The sequence below is a fragment of the Lineus longissimus genome, chromosome 2, assembly GCF_910592395.1.
Source record: "Lineus longissimus chromosome 2, tnLinLong1.2, whole genome shotgun sequence".
NCBI lineage: Eukaryota > Metazoa > Nemertea > Pilidiophora > Heteronemertea > Lineidae > Lineus > Lineus longissimus.
The window spans coordinates 4,602,136-4,622,056 of NC_088309.1; the positions used below are offsets into that span (position 1 = coordinate 4,602,136).

Genomic DNA, 19,921 nt, shown 5'->3' on the forward strand with positions numbered 1-19,921 from the left:
GGGGTGGTAGGTAGCACGGCTGGCACAGTCTTTGGTAAACAATTCTAAGTCGCAATCAAACAATATCATCTCTGATAATTTCTTAGTAAATAGGACACTTTAAACGAAATCGATAGGTAAAGACCAAATCAGTTTGGTCTACATGGGTCCATATCCGGCCTACTCGACATTGACTAAGGTGTTACTCTAAAACATTGGGAGAAACTAAATATTCGAGAACGAAGCAGCTTTGGTGTCTCTGAGAGAAGTCACTCGACGGAAGCTGTAATATCCGTAAGTTGTGCCTAGTGCTTTACTATTTTCTAAACAGTTTTGGCGATAACCTGTTACTTACTTCAAGTATAGATTAACCATACTTGCTTACTTTAATGAGTATTGTAAACTGATTTCTCTGATATAAATTTCCTATTCATCACGGAGTCAGAATTAGAAAGTTTACTGGCAGATGCACTGTTCACTTAAGACCTATACAAAGCAGCAACTGAAAGACAATTATTAACGTGGTTTTGAAGAAGTCAAGTTACCTTATTATTTTCAGAAGTATTCGGCAACAAGATGAATTGGGCTCACGCTTTCCTCGTTTCCCTCTCAATGGTTTCATTGGCTTTCGGGTCAACAATAAAAGAGAAAACTTTTGAAGGATGCTTCATGAAGCCTTACCGCAGCCAGGGCAGATCGGAGTTCATCTTCGACAACACCAATGACAAGTGTGTGGACTATTGCCAAGGAGAGGGGTTCATCCTGGCGGCCACTCACGGGGCATGGTGCCACTGTACGCAAGCCTTGCCCAAGCAGATGCTAGCTCTCAAGGGGGCGCTAAATGCTACGGGTAAGTGATTTAGGCCTTTGAAATCAATTCGGACAGTTGAACCACTGACTCCTTGGCACAGTTCATATGCCACCTCCATAGATGGACTCGTTGCCTTTTGTATAACATGTCGCTTATACTGTTCTCATGAATGATTAAGTGATTTAGAAACTTCACGAAGTCGTTCCGTGAAACTGTGATGATGCATCCATTATTTAGTCAATATAATATTAATAGCTAGAAGAAGTCATGCATGCAAATGACGGTCCGTGACGCTGCCTGACAATTTCAGACCGAGTAATTACTATAAATCATCATGTTGAATAATACTATCTGTTATCACCTTTATCACACTTTTCGCCACAAAAAAGGAATGGGAAACGCCCATGTAAGAATATCCTTTTACTCGACAAATAACGTGTTGTTAGACTCGAGGCTTTCATCATATCATCTTCTTTTTCCTTTTGGTAGGGCCCGGTACAGCTTGTGGTAAGGTCTGCCCCGGTACATACAAAGCCAGATTCAAGGATAGCACGTGTTCCGGAGACGAGTGTTGTGGCGGCACATACCAGGAGCAGGGTGGGAAGAAGTGGAGAGCATTCAGCGTCTATGCAGTGAGTGGTAAGTAGAGTTTCAATAATGCATAACGTCTTTCTCTGTAACTGATCGATCAAATGACATTTGAATTTGAATTTTGTATATGATGCTATTCATACAGCAAACTTTACGATGTATATTAACTTCCTCCTTCTCCAAGCACGTCCACTTCTCATTGCTCAACTTGGGATAAAAGCACGTGATTGGGTGAGCATGTCTACCACTTCCTTACATGCAGTTGTTATGCTCACCCCTCTCCTGTGAGGTTGTATCGGGTGAAATGGGGAATCTGCTGGTACCAGAGGAGCGAGGACAAATCGGTACAACGCCCTTGACCTGTCGCAGCCAAGACGCGCACGGCAATTGTCAATTGTCTCTTTCAATTTGCAGGCATTCCTGTTGTCAACCAGGTCAAGAAGAGAGTGAAGAACAACATTGACGGCTACAGGCTACTTTGGAAAATATTTGACGGTAAGTGCAGCATTTTCACCCAAATAATTCGAGTGTAGGTTTTCAAACTTTGATGCATCAATGTCGCTTGCCTGCAGTTTTCTCGTTCAGTTTCTCACAGACGGCAGAGGATAGTTAATGTCTTCGCTTTAGATCATCAGCAATGCTCCGGAGAAAGACAATTGCTCTGTTAAGAGAACCATGTTTTGAACTGAATTTCTCAATATCGCTGTGTGACTAAGGTATCTTTTTCAATTGCAGAGTGCGCAGCGTTTGAGAGGATTCCGCAGAGTAATTTCCTTGGGTCGCCCCCGCGTCATCTGACAGCCAGCAGTGACCGCCGGTGTCGATCGTATTGTGACCGCGAGGTCGAATTCCCGTGTGTCGCCTATAGGTAAAACATGTCTTATAGTACGATAATCCCTGCGGTTGGTGGCGAATTATTACAGTTACATTAGAATATGTTTTTCAACGAAAAGTGCGACAGCCCATCCTTTTCCATCGTTTCCTAAGTCAACGAAGAATGACGGAGGCCAACCCCGCAAGGGGGCAGAAACAGCGCTAGATGTTAAACGTGTGTGGATGCAGATTTAGACCCCCTAGGGGAATTATTGTAGATTTTAAGTGATTTATGCATAGAGATACCATAGCTTAGAACACGATCCGCGCGAAATAATGGATGATTCTGTCCCCGGACTGCGACATGTGGCTGGATATTGGAGTTATATTCCTCATATACTGGCGCTGTGTTCACCAGACCTGTGTTGGACTTTGAATTACTCTAGATCTTCGCTTCCCTTGTTATCTAGCTACAAGCCCATATATTACTCAGGACAGCGATATGATGGCGAGTGTCAGCTCTTCCGTTATATCACAACAACACAGGAATCAACAAACAGAACGCTCTACATTAGGAGGTGCTTCAGAGGTAAGAAACATGCACACACTCTGCCTTTTTCCCCATATCACTTTGTATTACATCAGCTTTGAAAAACCCCTTCAGCAACCCAGCCCAGCACTGTGTATTTTTACCTAGTAGGGGAGAGAAAGAGGAGATGAAGTGGTTTTGCTAACTTTAAACCTATTATACATGTACATGTAACTCCCCTCCTTCTTTACAGGCAAGATAGGGGCGGCCCCTGTCCCAACGTATCTCCTTGATGCACATTTCGTAAATCAGCAACTGAAGGGTTACTTGGTTACTGCGTCCAAGAACCACCCCAAGGTGGCCGTGTGCCACCCTGAAGACAGCTTCAAGCATGTCTACAACGACACGGCCACCGTAGCCTGCAGGGAGCTAGGGTTCCTCTTCGGCTGGTACCTGCCTGCCGCGAAACCGACGATTCCAAGTGACTTCGTTGACTACAACGTCTACTGTGACAAAACCACCAGCCACCTCTCTGAGTGTATCTTCCACAAAGTTCCAACTTGTAAACATGGAGTTGTGAAGCTTCAGTGCAGCAGTGAGTTCCCAACCGCTTCATCACGTTCGCCGTTACAGTATTTTAAGTCATCGCATTTTTACGTGTTGCCGAATCTGTGTTGCTTTCCGGCGTTCTATTTTGCAAAGCAGTCTGCTACCTATATACGTCGTGATTGCGTAGGTCGAATTTACTTTCTTCAGTATTATGAAGTAATGACGTATGTATTCAGGGGAAAACATGCGCTCTATATAACCGTCTGTACTCAACACGAGAAAAGTCCGTCCCGAAGCCACCATATCATGATATGCCCACTACTTCCGTCGTACAGTTACAAGCGCAGTGTCATCGTTGACCTTGATGACATAGTCTTTTCCAGTCCGCTTCCGCAGTTCTTTTGCAGCCCATGTGAATCGACGACGATGTTTATGACAAATATCGAATTCTATTTAACTTTCAGCTCTCGGTGTGGGTGTGACGAACAAGATCCTGGACCTGTTTCTGGAGAACTATCAGCGCATGATTGAGCATAATCCACCAACTCACATTAAGCCAATTGACAACACCATTGAACAAGACAACACGGGATCTGCTCAACGCCAGTCACGATCCATCACCAAGACAGTACGTTGTTAAACAATTTCACTTGTAGTCGTAGAGGGGCAGGCCGGGAGGGGGGTCAAAGTTGTAGTCACCAGGTGACATGCTGATCAGTGCTGAGGGAACTAGGGCTGGTTCTGCTTAATCACCGAGTCAATGCGGATACATTTTTTGGCGTATCCCTGTGGTCCCCCTTAAAGAACTACCCACCTGAGAGAGACCAATCGTCTGTGCAGCTTTGTTGACAAATGCACTCTCGTCGCCGACAGATCTTAATATTCTTGTGCGCTATACATTTTGATCTTATTTCCCTCGGCTTGCATTATAATAAGTGTATTGTATAATCATTGTATTCGGACCATCCCTGCCGAACTATATAGGTGCTCTTCCTCTATTCCCACAGACAACAATATCAGAGAGAGCAGAGCTCAATCAGGAGACAGGGTTCCATGAGATTGAAGAAACCAGTTCCTCACACGAGCAGGAAAGATCTTCAGAAACCGCGTTTCAGTCATGTGAGTATACATGTATATCAACCATGTTGGAAAGTAATCTGAAGGTGCTCTGTCACGACTGTTGTGTCGACATCCGTCAATATATCCATATGCTATATTTTGAACAAAAACAAGGTATAAGGTCCGGATGGGCGAACATTATTATAAACCATGTAGATTAAATGCTGGCGCCATCAATCGGTATTGGCAAAACTACTAGTATCACAACCACCACGACAGAGTTAATTGATCAAAGCTATCATTACATTGAACAGCATTTTCAATCAAGAACACCATAACTGCGGAAGCCTCGTGGGAGGGTTTATTCTCTAAGGGCGGCATGTCCACTTCCTTGTCCACGGGATTAACAACGACAGTGAGCAGCAGCTTCAGCGACACCACGATAACTGGCGAGACGAATACGAAGGAGAAGACACGCATGTTTGAAAAGGTATTATAATATGGCCATATGAAAGTGCGTGATATCTCGCTCAACAGAAACAGGATAACGAGATTGATCCCCAATTCCTAGTCAGTGTTTTATGATGACAACGTACTTGAAAATCTTTGGGATTGTCACTTAATGCCGACGGGCGTTGCGTGCGAAGTGTCATCAAATTGGTCAGGACTGCAGGAGGCGGGAATTCGTTTATTTTATAGGTCCAAAATAAGCGTGTGTCCCGTTTTCATTACAGGGTTACAGTAAGTCACTCTCTAACGACACCATCGTCTCCTACCGGTATGACTTGGATGTTCCTGCTTTCCACAAAGGAATCATCGCTTTCTATGAAGAGACTTACCCGCTCATACTGATGTGGAGAGCCGTCTTCAAACTCAATGGGTTCATCAAGGTATTTATTCAGTCGATCTCCTATATTTTTTCGATCGACACCCAGTGTTTTCCCACGATATTGATTGTAACATAGAACTTGAGAGAAACTAACAAGAAACCCCACAATTATACTCCGAGGCCGACCTTTAGTCGCTCTAGCCTTCCGTCAGATCAGCGTGATTGAACAATAGGGCTGGGGTAATTTTCAAGGGAGGACTAAATTAGTTTTAGTTCTCCGGCGTTGTGGTATTACAGCCGTTTACGTCAAGTCAAACTGATGCTCCGTATTGTCATAATCATTGTGACAATGACGTATAGTGTAATTTTTCTCACATGATTTCAGCTTCGTCTCGGCCCCTTGGAGAAGGACTGGCACGTCTCGCGCTTACTGACCCAAGGTCAACGCATCTTCTTCACCATGAACAAACTGAATACCGAGCGCAAGAAGATCGTAGCCAAGATCCGCATCAAGGACCACAACGGGAAGACTGTCTCTTTAAGCGAGGACATTGTAGGCTGCACGGCTGTCCAATGCACCAGCTGGTACGGACGGTGCACCGAGCGTCTCTGCGCCAAGATGTTTCCCTGCGCACCGCCATCTGTTGACGAGTGTCTTGTGGAACATGAGTGCTTAAGAACTCCCGAGGACTTGATTGAGGAGTATGATTATGACTGGAACGAAGGGGACAGCGATGGCGGGGAAGACTTGTTTGACAGTCTGTCGTTTTAGACAAAAAGACAGGTCATCAAACAGGTTGTGACAGATAGGACTAGTGTATGAATACGTGAGGTCAGCCAGCTTAAATGAAGTTTTCACCAACAAATAAGAGGGGCTAATCTACAAAGGAGTGAGCCAAATGAATAGGACATTATTAGCACAATAAACAATATCTGGTGATTGTAATGTAAAAAAGTGTCTCAACGAAAGTGGTGCTACGTGTTTGCCTCTTTACCACAAGGGGTGCCATATACTTTCCGAGTGTGTATTATGATAGATAACAATAACGGCTAAAATGTACCCCATGAATGTACCCGCAGAATTATCCAAGTCTTGTCCGCCATTGCTCCATTTATGAGTAGGCCTGCTCTAGGAGTATATTTTCTGAAACAATGGTTTGCTCAAAAAGCACACATCTACACATGTCTTTGTTGTTTTTTTATGAACTCCCAATTTACTCTGTCAATTGGGTTAACATTGCTTGACAGTCGGTAAGACTTGAGATATCTTTGAGATTTATTTTCCCCTTGTCGGTACATCAAGTGCTGAGTCTGGGAATTACCTTAAAGTAATACTCTAAGGAACAAACAAGGGGAAGATACTGCCATCCGCGCTCCCCAATTTTGATCACTGTGCCATGGGTGGGGGCTAATTCCCCAAAGCGCCAGGGACATTCATTAATATTCATGTATGACGACATATTAACTTTTACGCTGCCAATGAGATCATGTGCCATTTGTTTACACCCATAGTGTCACATGGTTCCTGTTACTGCTATTTTAGAAATCCACATGGATGAAGTACTGTTGTATACTCAAGTAGTTATCTATGTTTAAAAGTTTGGGGGTAGCCAATGTTTTTGAAATTTTCTTGTGAAAAGATTGACAGGCTCTAACTCCTTTGTCGCTGTCCTTAGGAGCTGTCGAACTTGTAGTGTCAGGCATGTTGAAATTCCCGCCGGTGACGTAGAATCACAATGATCTATGATGACATGAATATTAATGAAGATCCCTGGCGCTTTGGGGAATTAGCATCAACCCAGCCTCAGTTTGATATCTTTCGCGCTCATTGTTTCATGGACGGCCCCTGCGGTTGGACCAATGTCGGGTGAGTTCTCATTTCTACTTTGTCAAATTGTCTGATTTTGTCGACATTTATTATATCTCCACGGTTCAAATCGTATTTTGGAATTCCTGAAATTAGTTAGGCCCAATACATCTAAAATTGAGTGGATTTCACTGGGTCAACGAGCCGAAATCATCCTGCTTCTCTTAATTTTGCGTCTGAGGTGCACGTGCTTCAAACCATGCATTGAAATGATTTCGGCGAATTTTCCGCGTTTTGAATGACGAAGTTGTCCATATTTATACAGTTTATCAACAAATTAACTAAGTTTCCTTTGATGACTTTTTTGGGAAAGTTTCCACACAAAATCAACACCAAAATGTCAGCAACTTGAAACGAAAATGGCCCGAATCGAAATCTGAGAAGGGCGTGCTCGTCATCATAGTGTAGCGAAATACATTGTTTCATTCCATCGCTAAATATCATAGCGCTTTCTTGTAATTTGCGCGTCAAGAAAATGAAAAGCTCTGAACACGTTGAACGTGATAAAATTACTCTGATCTCGGATCGATCGATGAGAAAATTTCGCTTTTTGCTGCCGCCGACATCATGGCGCCTGTATGCACTCACTCACTCACTCACGTGAGCACTGCATGTAAATTTCAAATTTGGGGACACCACCCATGCCCGTCTTGAATAATTAATGAGGGCATGAAAATACCAGTAGGGACGTTGAGATCTACAACGTGTACGTTCATGTATACGTATACGCATACGGAATGAAATCTTATGAATGGCATTTCTCTTGATCTTGGTCAAATATATTCATATGAATTTCACGCTTTCAGCAAAACTGTCTCATTCAGTCACTGCATTGCCAGAAGAAATGATTTGAAAACCTGTGAAAAAAGAAAACTTAGGATTCAAGAATCTTGGAAAAAGGAATGTCAGAAGAATGCTAGTTTATAACTCACTTGATGATTAAGCCGCTCGGCAACCAGAATTTCGGCATTCTGTGAGGATGATCACTCTGTTGTGACGGACTGATGTCTTGATGTAAAAACATATCTTCAAAGATTGTCTTCTTTTAAGTCTTAAAGTTAAATATCAAAATGTTTCAATTTTTACATCTTTTTTTCAGTCAACTGTTTGACATGTGTAGAGATGAGAGCCAGGATGGAGATGACGATGACCAAAGGTGACAGAACTGATGCTGTGACGACAATCCCAGAGCAAAGGAGATGGATGACACAGAGGGACATCAACGCCTGGACTGTTTACACGTGTTGGAGACAAATCAAGTGTCATTTGTGTGGAACGAAATGCTGAGGATGTCAAACTTTATCTTGGTGGAAATGCAAGGTAAGGTAAGGTCCCCCCCCCCCCACCCCCCATGAACCTGTATCCTTTGAGTGAAAAAAATCAAAAAGCTTTGCTAGAGGATTGTAATCAACATCATCAGATAATCAACTAAGAGGATACTAAAGTAAATCAACAACCAGGGAGCAGCGTCATGAGGGAGCAGTTGTCAACTGACCCATGGCAGCCTCCCTTTGAAGGGTATTGGCAATCCATCTCCCGATTATAGAGGCGTGGCATCCTTTTTCACGTTGCCTCATTTTCATTGGCTCGTTGATTCACAGTTCATTACTTGATTGACATGTGTATGTCAAATAAGGGCATGCCGGGTAGTCACCAACGAAGTGCAGAAATGGCCTCATCATGTGATAAATCTCCCTATTGTTTCGATCCTTGACAACATGGGGGTCTTAGCATGTGATGGACAGTTGGGTAGAAGTGAGTAGTGTATGAACGATTTGTCAATTTGCTACTGTTTAGACTTTGGTGCTAACAGATATCATGACATATATTCAGTTACAAGATATTTTGTTGATAAATTAGAAGGACCAGTCTTCAACATTATGCCAAGACATGATTTGAGTGTAAATATACATGTAATTCAAATCTGCAAGATGGCCAACAGGAAGATTCCAAGTAGAAGTCCAAATATTCATCCCAAGACTGAGGATTAGGCCTACAGAGCAATTGCTGTAGAGTAAGAATTAGAAAACTTGTTGATTTCTGCACAATATCAACTTCTTTAAATCAAATTCCAGCTTCGACTAGACAACAATATAGACAGTAATTTGAGTAAATGATGAAGGGAGACGGATTCAGGATGGAGCCACGATCTCGGACAGCATTGAGGATGGACTACCACAGGAGGATATGGACAAACGCAGTATAGGACACACATTGTTGGAGGAAACATTACTTTAAGGTAAGGTAATTTTAACAACCCTTCTCCTCCACTCGCAGGTAGGTGAGACTATGCAAAAAATGGTAAATTCCACCATCTCCAAAGACTCCCTTGAGGAGAGAGCTAATCAATTTGGGTATGCTGCCTGGAGACAAAGAGACCGCATCAATACCAATAACATCAAGAATTAGTCATTAGCGAGATACCATTGAATCGTGATAGGCCGCTGATATCATCAATAGACGGGATGATGAAACTGATGTTAAAATGTTACTTTATCATGTTTATGTAAATGTCCCAAGCATAGCAATGCTGCCATGCTCTCTGTTTCTTGGCCATGTCGAAACAAAAGAAAGGAAAGAAAGAAAGAAAGAAAAGGGCTTAAATCATGTCATTTAAGAGGTAATTTTTGCATATTTATCGTAAATGTAGAACATTATGCATTACAATACCTGCAGATATGCTGTTGTGTGCTATTTTAAAAATTAATTCTTCTTGTCTAAATAAATAGTCTAATGTGATCTAATTTTCCGATCCAATGAACGTGCATTTTGCAGCCGGCGCAAGGGTAGTAACTTGTGAATATAACTGCCCCAAAAAGGAGGTTGCTTGTTTGGGGATTAAGATTTCCCATATTTATTATGATGTCACAGATATTAGCTGCAGACCGAGCCTCAGTCCTCAGTTTCCTCTGTTTCGTGGTGGCCTTCTTTCTGGTTTGCCAACCTTTTTTTCAGCCATTGCCCAAAAACAAGTCTTCAAAAGTCTTCATATAACAGGACAACACCACCAGAGGCAGGAGGAATGAGGGCACTTTAGACAATCTGAAATCTTGGACTTTATTTGATAAGGCGTGCAACACATTTGACATGAAATGCCAAGTGGACTGGTCAGAGATGCCAGATGCCAATTATAACTGATAATTCAGCGACAAATGATATCTTTAAAGACAGTCATTGATTTTTGCTGGAACCTAGAGACAGTGCCAATATTACTGTCTTCAGATCTGCTGAGAGGATCACCGTGGAATTTAATCTGTGCATTGCAAAAAGACAACTTTGACCTTACTATTTTATTGTTGATCTTTTGACTTGATAACTCAGTGACAGTACAGTCGCTGATCGGACATCATGTGCAACTTGCTTTGTCTTCAGTGTCACATGTTCAATTTTAGGGCGTCCAGATAAAAACATCATCAGAACATGTGTTCGGTTTGCTCTTGCTTGTCTATACGAGTGACAAAATCATCATGCGACTTTGTAAGATTTGTGTGAAATATAAAGGATAGTAGATAAATAAAGTAGATAAAAATCTTGATGTTTCTGTTTTTTGTATTCATATATTGTTTATATCTGTTCTATTTAAGACTTGGGTAGTCAATATTAGAATTAATGTCACTTTAGGCACACCTGTATGTACATACATGTCTGACCACCGTTTTGTTTCCCTCGCATGTGCATTTTGTGATTGGTTCCACAGCGCCTTGTAGAGACGCCATCTACAGTCCCGTTTCCAAACCAATCCATGTATTTATTTAATTAATGGCCACACCCATTGGTAATTAAAGTATTTTTATTGCATTCAGATTTGCTTCAAACTATGCAAATACTGTGATGTAAAGTGCATGTGCTTTCATTTCAATCTTCAACTCTTGCTTGTCATGAATTTTAAAAAAATACAATACTTGCCGAAAACAAATACTGCGCCCTGGTTAAAAAAAAACCCTATTTCATTTCAGCTCTACGATGATGGAGGGAGATGCCAACCTGAGGTGTATCCAAGAAACATGACAGCATGGCAATGGACAGGAGGGACAAGCTAAGTACTGAAACAGCATTATAAGGTAAGGTAAGTAACACCCCTCCCCCCCCCTAAACACAGTAATGCACAGCAGGGCTGCTTCATCCTTGTCTGTAATACACAACTCAAGGAAGACTTCTCTTCTGGTGTAACGTTTATTGTAGAACTGGCAGAACTTCTGGCTCTCTGGTGAGGGTTCTGACTCGGGCAGTCGGCATTAAATTGGACCGAAGTCGTGGACAGGCTAGGCAACCTTGAGTGAGCCAGAACTGACTGATTTGTTGTAAAATCTCACTGGTTTATAAAGAGAAATTGGGCTCAGCCTAAGGTTGCCCGAGTCCAACCAGAGTTGGAATACCGTAGCTGATGCAACCTCCATGATTACCAATACCCCAATTATAGCCTGCCCATGACTCATTAATGGATGCAGAAACCTGCTAAATTATTTAGTTATATGATTGTAATAGAAATATGTGTACTTATGTTACCCTTTTGTTTCAACAGGTAGGTCAGAAGACTTTAATTCAACCGGTAGGTCAGAAGACTTTAATTCAACCATGTTGAAAGACTCCTTTGCAAAGAGAAGCAACTGAAACTGAGTAGCCTGGAGACAAAGATATCATCACCAACACCATCAAGAATGGAACTATCAAGAATTGAACCATCAACAAGCCATCATTGGAACACAGACCACCAATATCATCAATAGATAAGATGAAATGACAATGTTAAAATAAATTTCCCATAAAATTATTTTGTTATCAAGCTGTGAATGCATTTGTCTACTTGTAATAGGTTTTCGACTTCTCGGAAAGAATTATTCTCATTCATGCTGGCATCTGTGAATGGCACTGATAGGTTTTGGATTGGAGTCTTTTGAATATCTTCAGGTTTCCTGCATTTCATAGAACAAGAAAAAGATTGTAAAAAAAAGAAATTGGTGGGGGGGGGGGTTATTCCAAGATTCAAATTATTTTCTGTAACCTTTGTTCAGGTGAGGTCAGGCTAATCTTCATGGTTTCCCTGCTGGTTGGACTGGTTATTCGCTGGTTGCCTCTTAACCCGTTCACTTGTTCAGGTCAGGTCATCTGTAAAACTGTGGCGTCCTTCGCTGTTGTCAAATTCTAGGTGACCATAACAGTAACCATATTCCTGTCAATCATGATAACAGGTGAGTTCATAGCCCCTAGCCATTACCTCAATCTGTTTCTTTTGTCCCCTCTTGTGTTTTGATCTCGAACGTAACCTGGGGTGCAAGCCCCCAGGTAGGTCAGGCCAGGTAACACGGTTTCCCTGCTAGTTGGACCGGTCTTCAACTGGTTGCCTCTGAACCAGTACACTAATTGTTCAGACCAGGCTCGGGTCAGGTCAGAGCAGGCGGTGTAAGCGGATTGCATGCAGGTTCCTTTTGAATATCTTTGGGTTTTCTTCATCTTAATAGATTTGCAGTTTCTTTTGCATTTGGTCAGTCTCAATGTTTTTTCCCCACGCTGATGTTTTGATTTTTCACGTAACCTGGGGTGAAAAGCCCCCAGGTCAGGTCAGGCTAGGCTACACCGTTTCCCTGCTGGTTAGACCGGTTGTCCACTGGTTGCCTCTGAACCAGTTCACCTTTTCAGGTCAGGCTCAGGCTTTATATATGATATTGTAGCATTTGATCAGTCTCAATTGTTTTTCCCCACGCTGATGTTTTGATTTTTCACGTAACCTGGGGTGAAAGCCCCCAGGTCAGGTCAGGCTAGGCTGCATGGTTTCCCTGCTAGTTAGACAGGTTGTCCACTGGTTGCCTCTAGACCAGTTCACTTTTTTTGGTCAGGCTCGGGCTTCATACATGATATCGTAGCATTTGATCAGTCTCAATTGTTTTTCCCCACGCTGATGTTTTGATCTCGCACGCAACCTGGGGTGAAAGCCCCCAGGTCAGGTCAGGCTGGCTACACGGTTTCCCTGCTGGTTAGACAGGTTGTCCACTGGTTGCCTCTGAACCAGTTCACTTTTTCAGGTCAGGCTCAGGCTTTATAAATGATATCGTAGCATTTGATCAGTCTCAATTTGTTTTTCCCCACGCTGATGTTTTGGTTTTTCACGCAACCTGGGGTGAAAAGCCCCCAGGTCGGGTCAGGCTAGGCTACACGGTTTCCCTGCTGGTTAGACAGGTTGTCCACTGGTTGCCTCTTAACCAGTTTACTTTCAGGTCAGGCTCAGGCTTCATATATGATACCGTAGCATTTGATCAGTCTCAATTTGTTTTTCCCCATGCTAATGTTTTGATCTCTCACGCATAACCTGGGGTGAAAGCCCCCAGGTCAGGTCAGGCCAGGTAGCACGGTTTCCCTGCTGGTTGGACAGGTTGTCCACTGGTTGCCTCTGAACCAGCACACATGCTCAGACCCGGCTCAGGTCAGGTCAGAACAGGTGTTGATTACAGGACCACATGCAGGTTCCTTTTGAATATCTTCAGATTTTCTGCATCCTTTTGATTTGTGGTTTTCACTTCAGGATCATGTGAAGCATTTCAATTTGTTTTGTCTTTCCTCGTGTTTTTGTCTGCTTAGCTCTGTTAATAGGCAACCAGTCAATAGCCTGGGTTGCAGAATGTGAAAAAAATCACCTTTGTTGTTACACATGGTCCCTGTTGTACTTTCTTTGACACTTTGACCATGTCAAATGAACAGATTAACTCAATTGTGCTACTTCCGTTGACATGTTTTTCTGATAGAGGGTAGGCATTGCCGAAAGGGAAGGGACGGCATCGCCGAAATCAATTTTTTTGGGTAGGGAAAAGTAAATTGACTACAGCTCAGCATTGGAACATCTTGTGAGTTCTTATGACCACTCATTATCTTTGTCTTTGATGTGTGCTACACTTTTCATAAAAAAGAAATGCTTTTAAGTTGACGACCCACAACAGTCTCAAAGCGCAGTGGAATCGACTCATTGGGTCCCCCTGATGATTTTAGAAAAGCAGCAGTATAGAGGGGATATTTTGATTGGATGCCCTGCTACCTGTAATTTATATGTCACAGGGAAATTATGATTTTCCATCTGAGTAGGTTCAGTTAGCACCTGACCCCACCACCCTGACTCTCATGCGTTTGCGCCAGCACTATGGATCTCCACAAACCCATGACGGATTCCATTGATTTTCTTGTTTTGTCGGCACGTTCTCAGCGCGTGCCCGAATCACAGCGCTGATATGAGAACGTAAAGAGGGCAAAGGTCAACGCCGATGGCAGGTGTTCAACCTCCTCGCCTGTTTTGGCAATGGTCCAACTGATGCAAGTGTAGTGCATTTGTAGAATCCGCTTGATGGGCGCAGGCTTGTAGGCTGTCGGATACTACTGCAGTTGCCGAGATCATTCCGTAAGACATGTTCTGATTGTTCCAAAATGGAGGCTACTTGCCTGGGCTAAAAAAAACTTCTGAGGCAGGCTTTGGCGATCGATCCTTCTTAACTGAATCATGGATCTGAGATATCCTGGAGCCTCCCCAGTCAAGCACTTGAACACCAAGAGCAGAATCTTGGTACTGGATCCTGAGCTTGACTGGTAGCCAGTGCAGGTGAACCTGAGCACAGGGGAAGTATGGTCAAACTTTACCACCAAACACACAACTCTTGCGGCAGAGTTGAAAACCGGTTGGATTCGGTTCAAAAACTTGGTGGGGATACCATTTAGGAGATCATTACAATAGTCAAGGTGGACGATGATAAAAGCATGTATTAAGGTCTTGGTGGATTTTTCCGACAGAAAGGTTCTGATTTGTCTTATCCGATAAAGACCAAAGTAGTCCTTGGCACACATTTTGTTTACGTGTCTCCATGGACATGTTGCAATCAAACCATGCACGAGATTTTGGACACATTGGACTGGTAGGACATCTGTCCCGCCAATCTTTATTGATGCAATGCTCACCTTTGCAAGCTACTGCCGTGTGCCAAAGATGGTAACTCAGTTTTAGTGTCATTGATCATGAGTTCATTTTCAATATACCATGCTCTAACTTTATCCTTTTCAGGACTGAATATTTTTTCCTAAACCTCCGCTCTGGACTGGATTTTTTCTGGTTTTTTCGTCCAAAATCAAAAGTTTTTGAAAGCAAATATCGGCTTTGCAAGAATCGCTATGAAAATGGCATGAATAGAAAAGGTATTCCCCAGGATGTTGGGAATCCCCTCCGAGCAGTTATAAAATGCGGATTGTCATTAGAAATGACTGGAAAATAGATGTAGTGAAAAGATTGTCGACCTCGCATTTCTGCGAGACTCGTCCAGAACGGAGGTATTATGGTGCTCGCAATTTTGCGAGACTTGTCCTGAAAGGGTTAACTATGCATCGCTCAGTGGCTTCCACTGCTTCAGTCTGGCATGCGAGATGGACCCGCACCCCCTCCAAAAAATAAAACTTGACCGAAAACGTATTTTGGTGTTTTCGCATAACAGTGCTTCTTTTAGACAAATGTCTAAAGTTTTGAAAAGTTTCGGCAGTGAAGTGTCAAAATTTGACATCAAAAACAAGATGGCAGCCACATCATATTTTGGGCTATATGTCGCTTCATATTTCACATAGGATGAATATTTTGATGAGTTCGAGAATGGCCACCATCTGCTGTTGGCCATAACTATAAGTTCATATTAAACTTAAGCTGGCACTTTTGGTGTCGAGCAATGTGTTTTAGGGGTGACAGAATCCTTGAAGACTTATTTCTGAGGTTGTAGGTAATTGCATCATAGGAAATCCAAGATAGCTCCCTCTCTGGACCTAAATTCATTGGTGATGACTCGGTTCATATTTGACATTGCAGCAGGCAATTTTGCTGTTGCACCATAGATTTTAGGGAAGGTAGCGTACCTAATTTAGTGAAGGCTTTTTGGCTCACCGTTGGGGGAGTCTTTACGATAGCCCTGTGTCCGTCGTCGTCCGTATCCTGTGTGGCACGTTTCTTAACCGCTAGTGCTATGAACTAAACTTTGTACACATTGACCTTTAGGATGTAACTATGGTACGTTTCTAAACTGCAATGACTATTGATCCCAAATTTGGTACACATGTATCCCTTAGTCAGGTGATCTCAGGGACCGAAGTTCGGTCCAATATGATTCACCACTTGACCACCAGGGGGCAAAATCCAAAAACCTTAAAAATGTGATTATTCCTTAACTTCTTGCCTGATTGCCACCAATTTGATATCATGGGTACATCTAACCACCATACAGTCTATGTCACACAGGTTTTTAATTTGACCTACTTTTCAAGGTCACAGAGGTCAAATGGCGTAAATTGGCTGTCGGGCCGTAACTATGGCACGTTTCTTAACCGCGATGACTTGATCACAAATTTAGTACACATGTACCCCTTGGTCAGGCGATCTCGGGTACCGAAGTTTGGTTCGATCTGATTTGCCGTTTGGCCTCCAGGGAGGGGGCCAAATCCAAAATTCTTCAAAATGCTATTATTCCTTAATTACTTGCCCGATTGGCACCAATTTTATAACATAGGTACATCTGATTCTAACAACCATTCAATGTGTCACCCGGGTCTTTTTTGATTTGACCTACTTTTCAAGGTCACAGAGGTCAAATGTACTGTAAATTGGCCATTTTCGGGAAATTGTAATGGCTTGGACCTACATCAAACCTAACACTACATGACACAATACCATGCTCTTCATCCCTCTTTACCATCCTTTTTGAATACAACACAGTTCGATTTCATCATGCTTGGCCTGTTTTATTTAATTGATGGGCACTTGGTAACTAAATTGTTTTTAAAATACATTTAGATTTTCTTCAAACTATGCGAATACTGTGATATAAGTACACATGCTTTCATCTGAATCTTCAACTCATGCTTGTCAAGAGTTTGAAATAACCCCACACTACTTGCCTAAAACAAAATATTGCACACTTACGTTTTTGGCTCACCATAGGGGAGTCTATACAATACTGCTGTGTCCGTCAGCGTCGTCGTCGTCGTCGTCTGTATCCTGTTTCAAAAACAGTGGCACGTTTCTCGACCGCTAGTGCTTTGAACTTGAAACTTTGTACACAGGATCCCGAGGTCATGTGACCTCTGACAATGAATTTCGGTCTGATCTAATTCTTGACTTGACCAGAAGTGGAAACCTAAAAAGTGTGTTATTGACCTGATTTTCAAGGTCACGGAGGTCTGTTTTTCTGAGAGAGAGACTGACTGACTTGCAGGAAATGACTGGCTTTCTTGCATTTATAGGAAGAAACAACTGGCTTTCTTGCATTTTAGGAAGAAACGACTGACTATCTTGCATTTCAGGAAGAAACGACTGACTATCTTGCATTTTAGGAAGAAACGACTGGCTTTCTTGCATTTTAGGAAGAAACGACTGACTATCTTGCATTTTAGGAAGAAACGACTGGCTTTCTTGCATTTTAGGAAGAAACGACTGACTATCTTGCATTTTAGGAAGAAACGACTGGCTTTCTTGCATTTATAGGAAGAAACAACTGGCTTTCTTGCATTTTAGGAAGAAACGACTGGCTTTCTTGCATTTATAGGAAGAAACGACTGGCTATCTTGCATTTTAGGAAGAAACGACTGGCTATCTTGCATTTTAGGAAGAAACGACTGGCTATCTTGCATTTTAGGAAGAAACGACTGGCTTTCTTGTATTTAAGGAAGAAACAACTGGCTTTCTTGCATTTTAGGTAGAAATGACTGTGATTGTAGCTTTGGGCAATATGCCCAGACTTATTTTTCTTTTCGCAATATGACCTTCTTTCTGGCCTCGAGGCGGCCATCTTGGAAATATTTTTTGCCTTTTTGAAGCTAATGGTTGTACGTAGAGTAATGAAATTTTTATGGTGGGTATATGTGATAAGGTTAAATGACATATCACCCGGGTTTTTGATTTGACTTATTTTTCAAGGTCACAGAGGTCGAAGTTCACTAAATCACCGATAGGCGACACATTTCGTTTCTATTTGAGCTAGAAAAGGTTTTAAACTTGTGGGGACATGTATCTAGAGACCCTCTATCCTACCCCAAAAATTTGTCCCTCGGACTTCAAATATGGCCGCCAGGTGGCCATCTTGAAAATTAAACAAAGTCGAATTGCAACCAAATTTCATGTGATTAAATATCTATGTGCTCTCTACAATATCCCTGATTTTCTGTCAAATCCATCTACCAATATGGCCGCCAGTGGCCATCTTGATAATTAAACAAAGTCCTATTACCCTGAAACTTATGATCGGATTGCAACCAAACTTCGTTTGATTATGTATCTATGTACTCTTATCAATATCTCTAATTTTCAAAAAAATTCCAACAAAGTCCTAGTACTCCTCAACTGTTGAACAAATGTCAATCAATTTCCATGTGACATGTACACTCTTCAATAACTCTGAAATTCAGTCAACATTATAACCAAAATGCTATACTTAGATGGTACCGGTAATTTTCTTTGGTGCCATTGAGCCGAGAAGAATGATATTATTCAATTGAATCAAAACTGGTGAAACTAGCAAGAAACTGTTCTCCCCATATCTACTGCAAATGACCTGCATTATATTACCCGAGGTGAGCACATGGTCCCTGGACCATTTCATTATAGATGCGAGAAGAGATTCCAGGAGTCTTGATCAGGTAGAGGGCATGTCGCACAACTCGATATCCATGTTTTTTTGTGAGGAGGAATGGTCAGCTTGCCGATCCTTAGCTTAGAAGCCAGTAGCGAAGATCAAAATTCTCTATCTAATCTGATTTCCACCCGTCCTCCACCAATGTCCCTCTTGCAAGCCCTCACCACGCCCTGGCTGTTTATCCTGGCCCTCCTCTATTATCCAACTGTTGTCATTAAAAGGTTCTTTGACTCAGAGCACTCTCAAATCTTCTGATAGTGCAGTGACTGCTCAATCCATGCCTGCTAGTCATGCCACAGACTAGTTCTTCTTTGTGGTCTTCGTGGTTTTCAGTTCCTGGTCTTCAAATGCACCCAAAGGTTGCCAAGTCTTAGCTGGGTAAAAAGCTGATGTCTGTGAAGAAACCATATACCCACAAACATTGAAAGTTTTACCTCCTACCCAATAATCCTTTGAAAGAAACTAAGGTCTCAAGCAGCTTTCCCCTCCAGCTTATTAACAAGCTGTACTTCATGATGGTTTGTTGCTCAAGTGATTCAAAATGAACATCACAGGGAAATCGATCTGCAGCATCTCTATCATCTGACCGCATGGTGCTCTGTGTTTATGTTCTTGTCTCGTCCCTTGTTCTGTTTAGATTGTAATCTTTTCCTCCGATGCAGCATTGCCTTCCATCCACACTTCTGAGGGCATATTTGAAGGCTGACTTGCTCCAATTACTAACTGCAAGACTTGTCCTGCCTACAGTGAGTTGACCACTCCTAGCATATTTTGTTATCTCTCCAGATAGCACCTCCCATGTCGTGATGTTCTCTCGTCAGAGTGTCATTATATCCATCCATTGCGATGATAATTTGATTGTCTTCCAGACAACATCAGTTTGATTAATACCTATGTTCCTTTTTTTACCATGCTCACGGTTGCTGATTCTCCCTTCTGTTGGGACAATTCTTGTAAAAGGCGTTCTGGTTCTGGCATATAATCATGGACAATCCACCAACTGGAGATTGACGTCGAAGATGTGGACTTGCTGGTTTCAATAAATCAATGAATTTCAGTGCAGTGCCTGAATCATGCCCTTCTATTCTAAAATATTGATTCACCAGCACTTGGTCACAACTTCTCCAAATACGCCAAACGCACTCTGGAATTATTAGTTTTATCCTAATAGTTTAGATGGCGTCACTTACGAATAAGTTTGACCGTTCAGTTAAAAGTTGGCTCCACTGTCTGTTATAAGAATTGACTGTCAGAACAT

The 19,921-nt window shown here is 42.3% G+C and overlaps 1 protein-coding gene across 2 annotated transcripts; it reads left to right on the forward strand.

Moving 5' to 3' along the window:
- The first annotated feature begins 114 nt into the window (after positions 1-114).
- LOC135502856 (uncharacterized) lies at positions 115-6,339 on the forward strand. Of its 2 annotated transcripts, none has more exons than XM_064795994.1 (12): positions 115-273; positions 539-829; positions 1,280-1,429; positions 1,796-1,876; positions 2,117-2,249; positions 2,665-2,783; positions 2,977-3,318; positions 3,737-3,900; positions 4,280-4,391; positions 4,646-4,821; positions 5,066-5,221; positions 5,546-6,339. In XM_064795994.1, the coding sequence occupies exons 2-12, from the start codon at positions 556-558 to the stop codon at positions 5,930-5,932; spliced, it is 2,094 nt and encodes a 697-aa protein (XP_064652064.1). In that variant the 5' UTR covers positions 115-273; positions 539-555; the 3' UTR covers positions 5,933-6,339. The 2 variants fall into 2 exon arrangements, with proteins under 2 accessions (XP_064652064.1, XP_064652074.1); XM_064796004.1 differs by having other exon boundaries at positions 134-273; positions 542-829.
- Positions 6,340-19,921: the final 13,582 nt, after the last annotated feature.

Bases quoted from the DNA above. Each gene is read 5' to 3' on its own strand.
- LOC135502856 (XM_064795994.1), top strand. From the start codon at position 556: ATGAATTGGGCTCACGCTTTCCTCGTTTCCCTCTCAATGGTTTCATTG. The intron at 2,784-2,976 runs GTAAGAAACATG...CCTTCTTTACAG, and splicing joins CATTAGGAGGTGCTTCAGAG to GCAAGATAGGGGCGGCCCCT. The intron at 3,901-4,279 runs GTACGTTGTTAA...CTATTCCCACAG, and splicing joins CACGATCCATCACCAAGACA to ACAACAATATCAGAGAGAGC.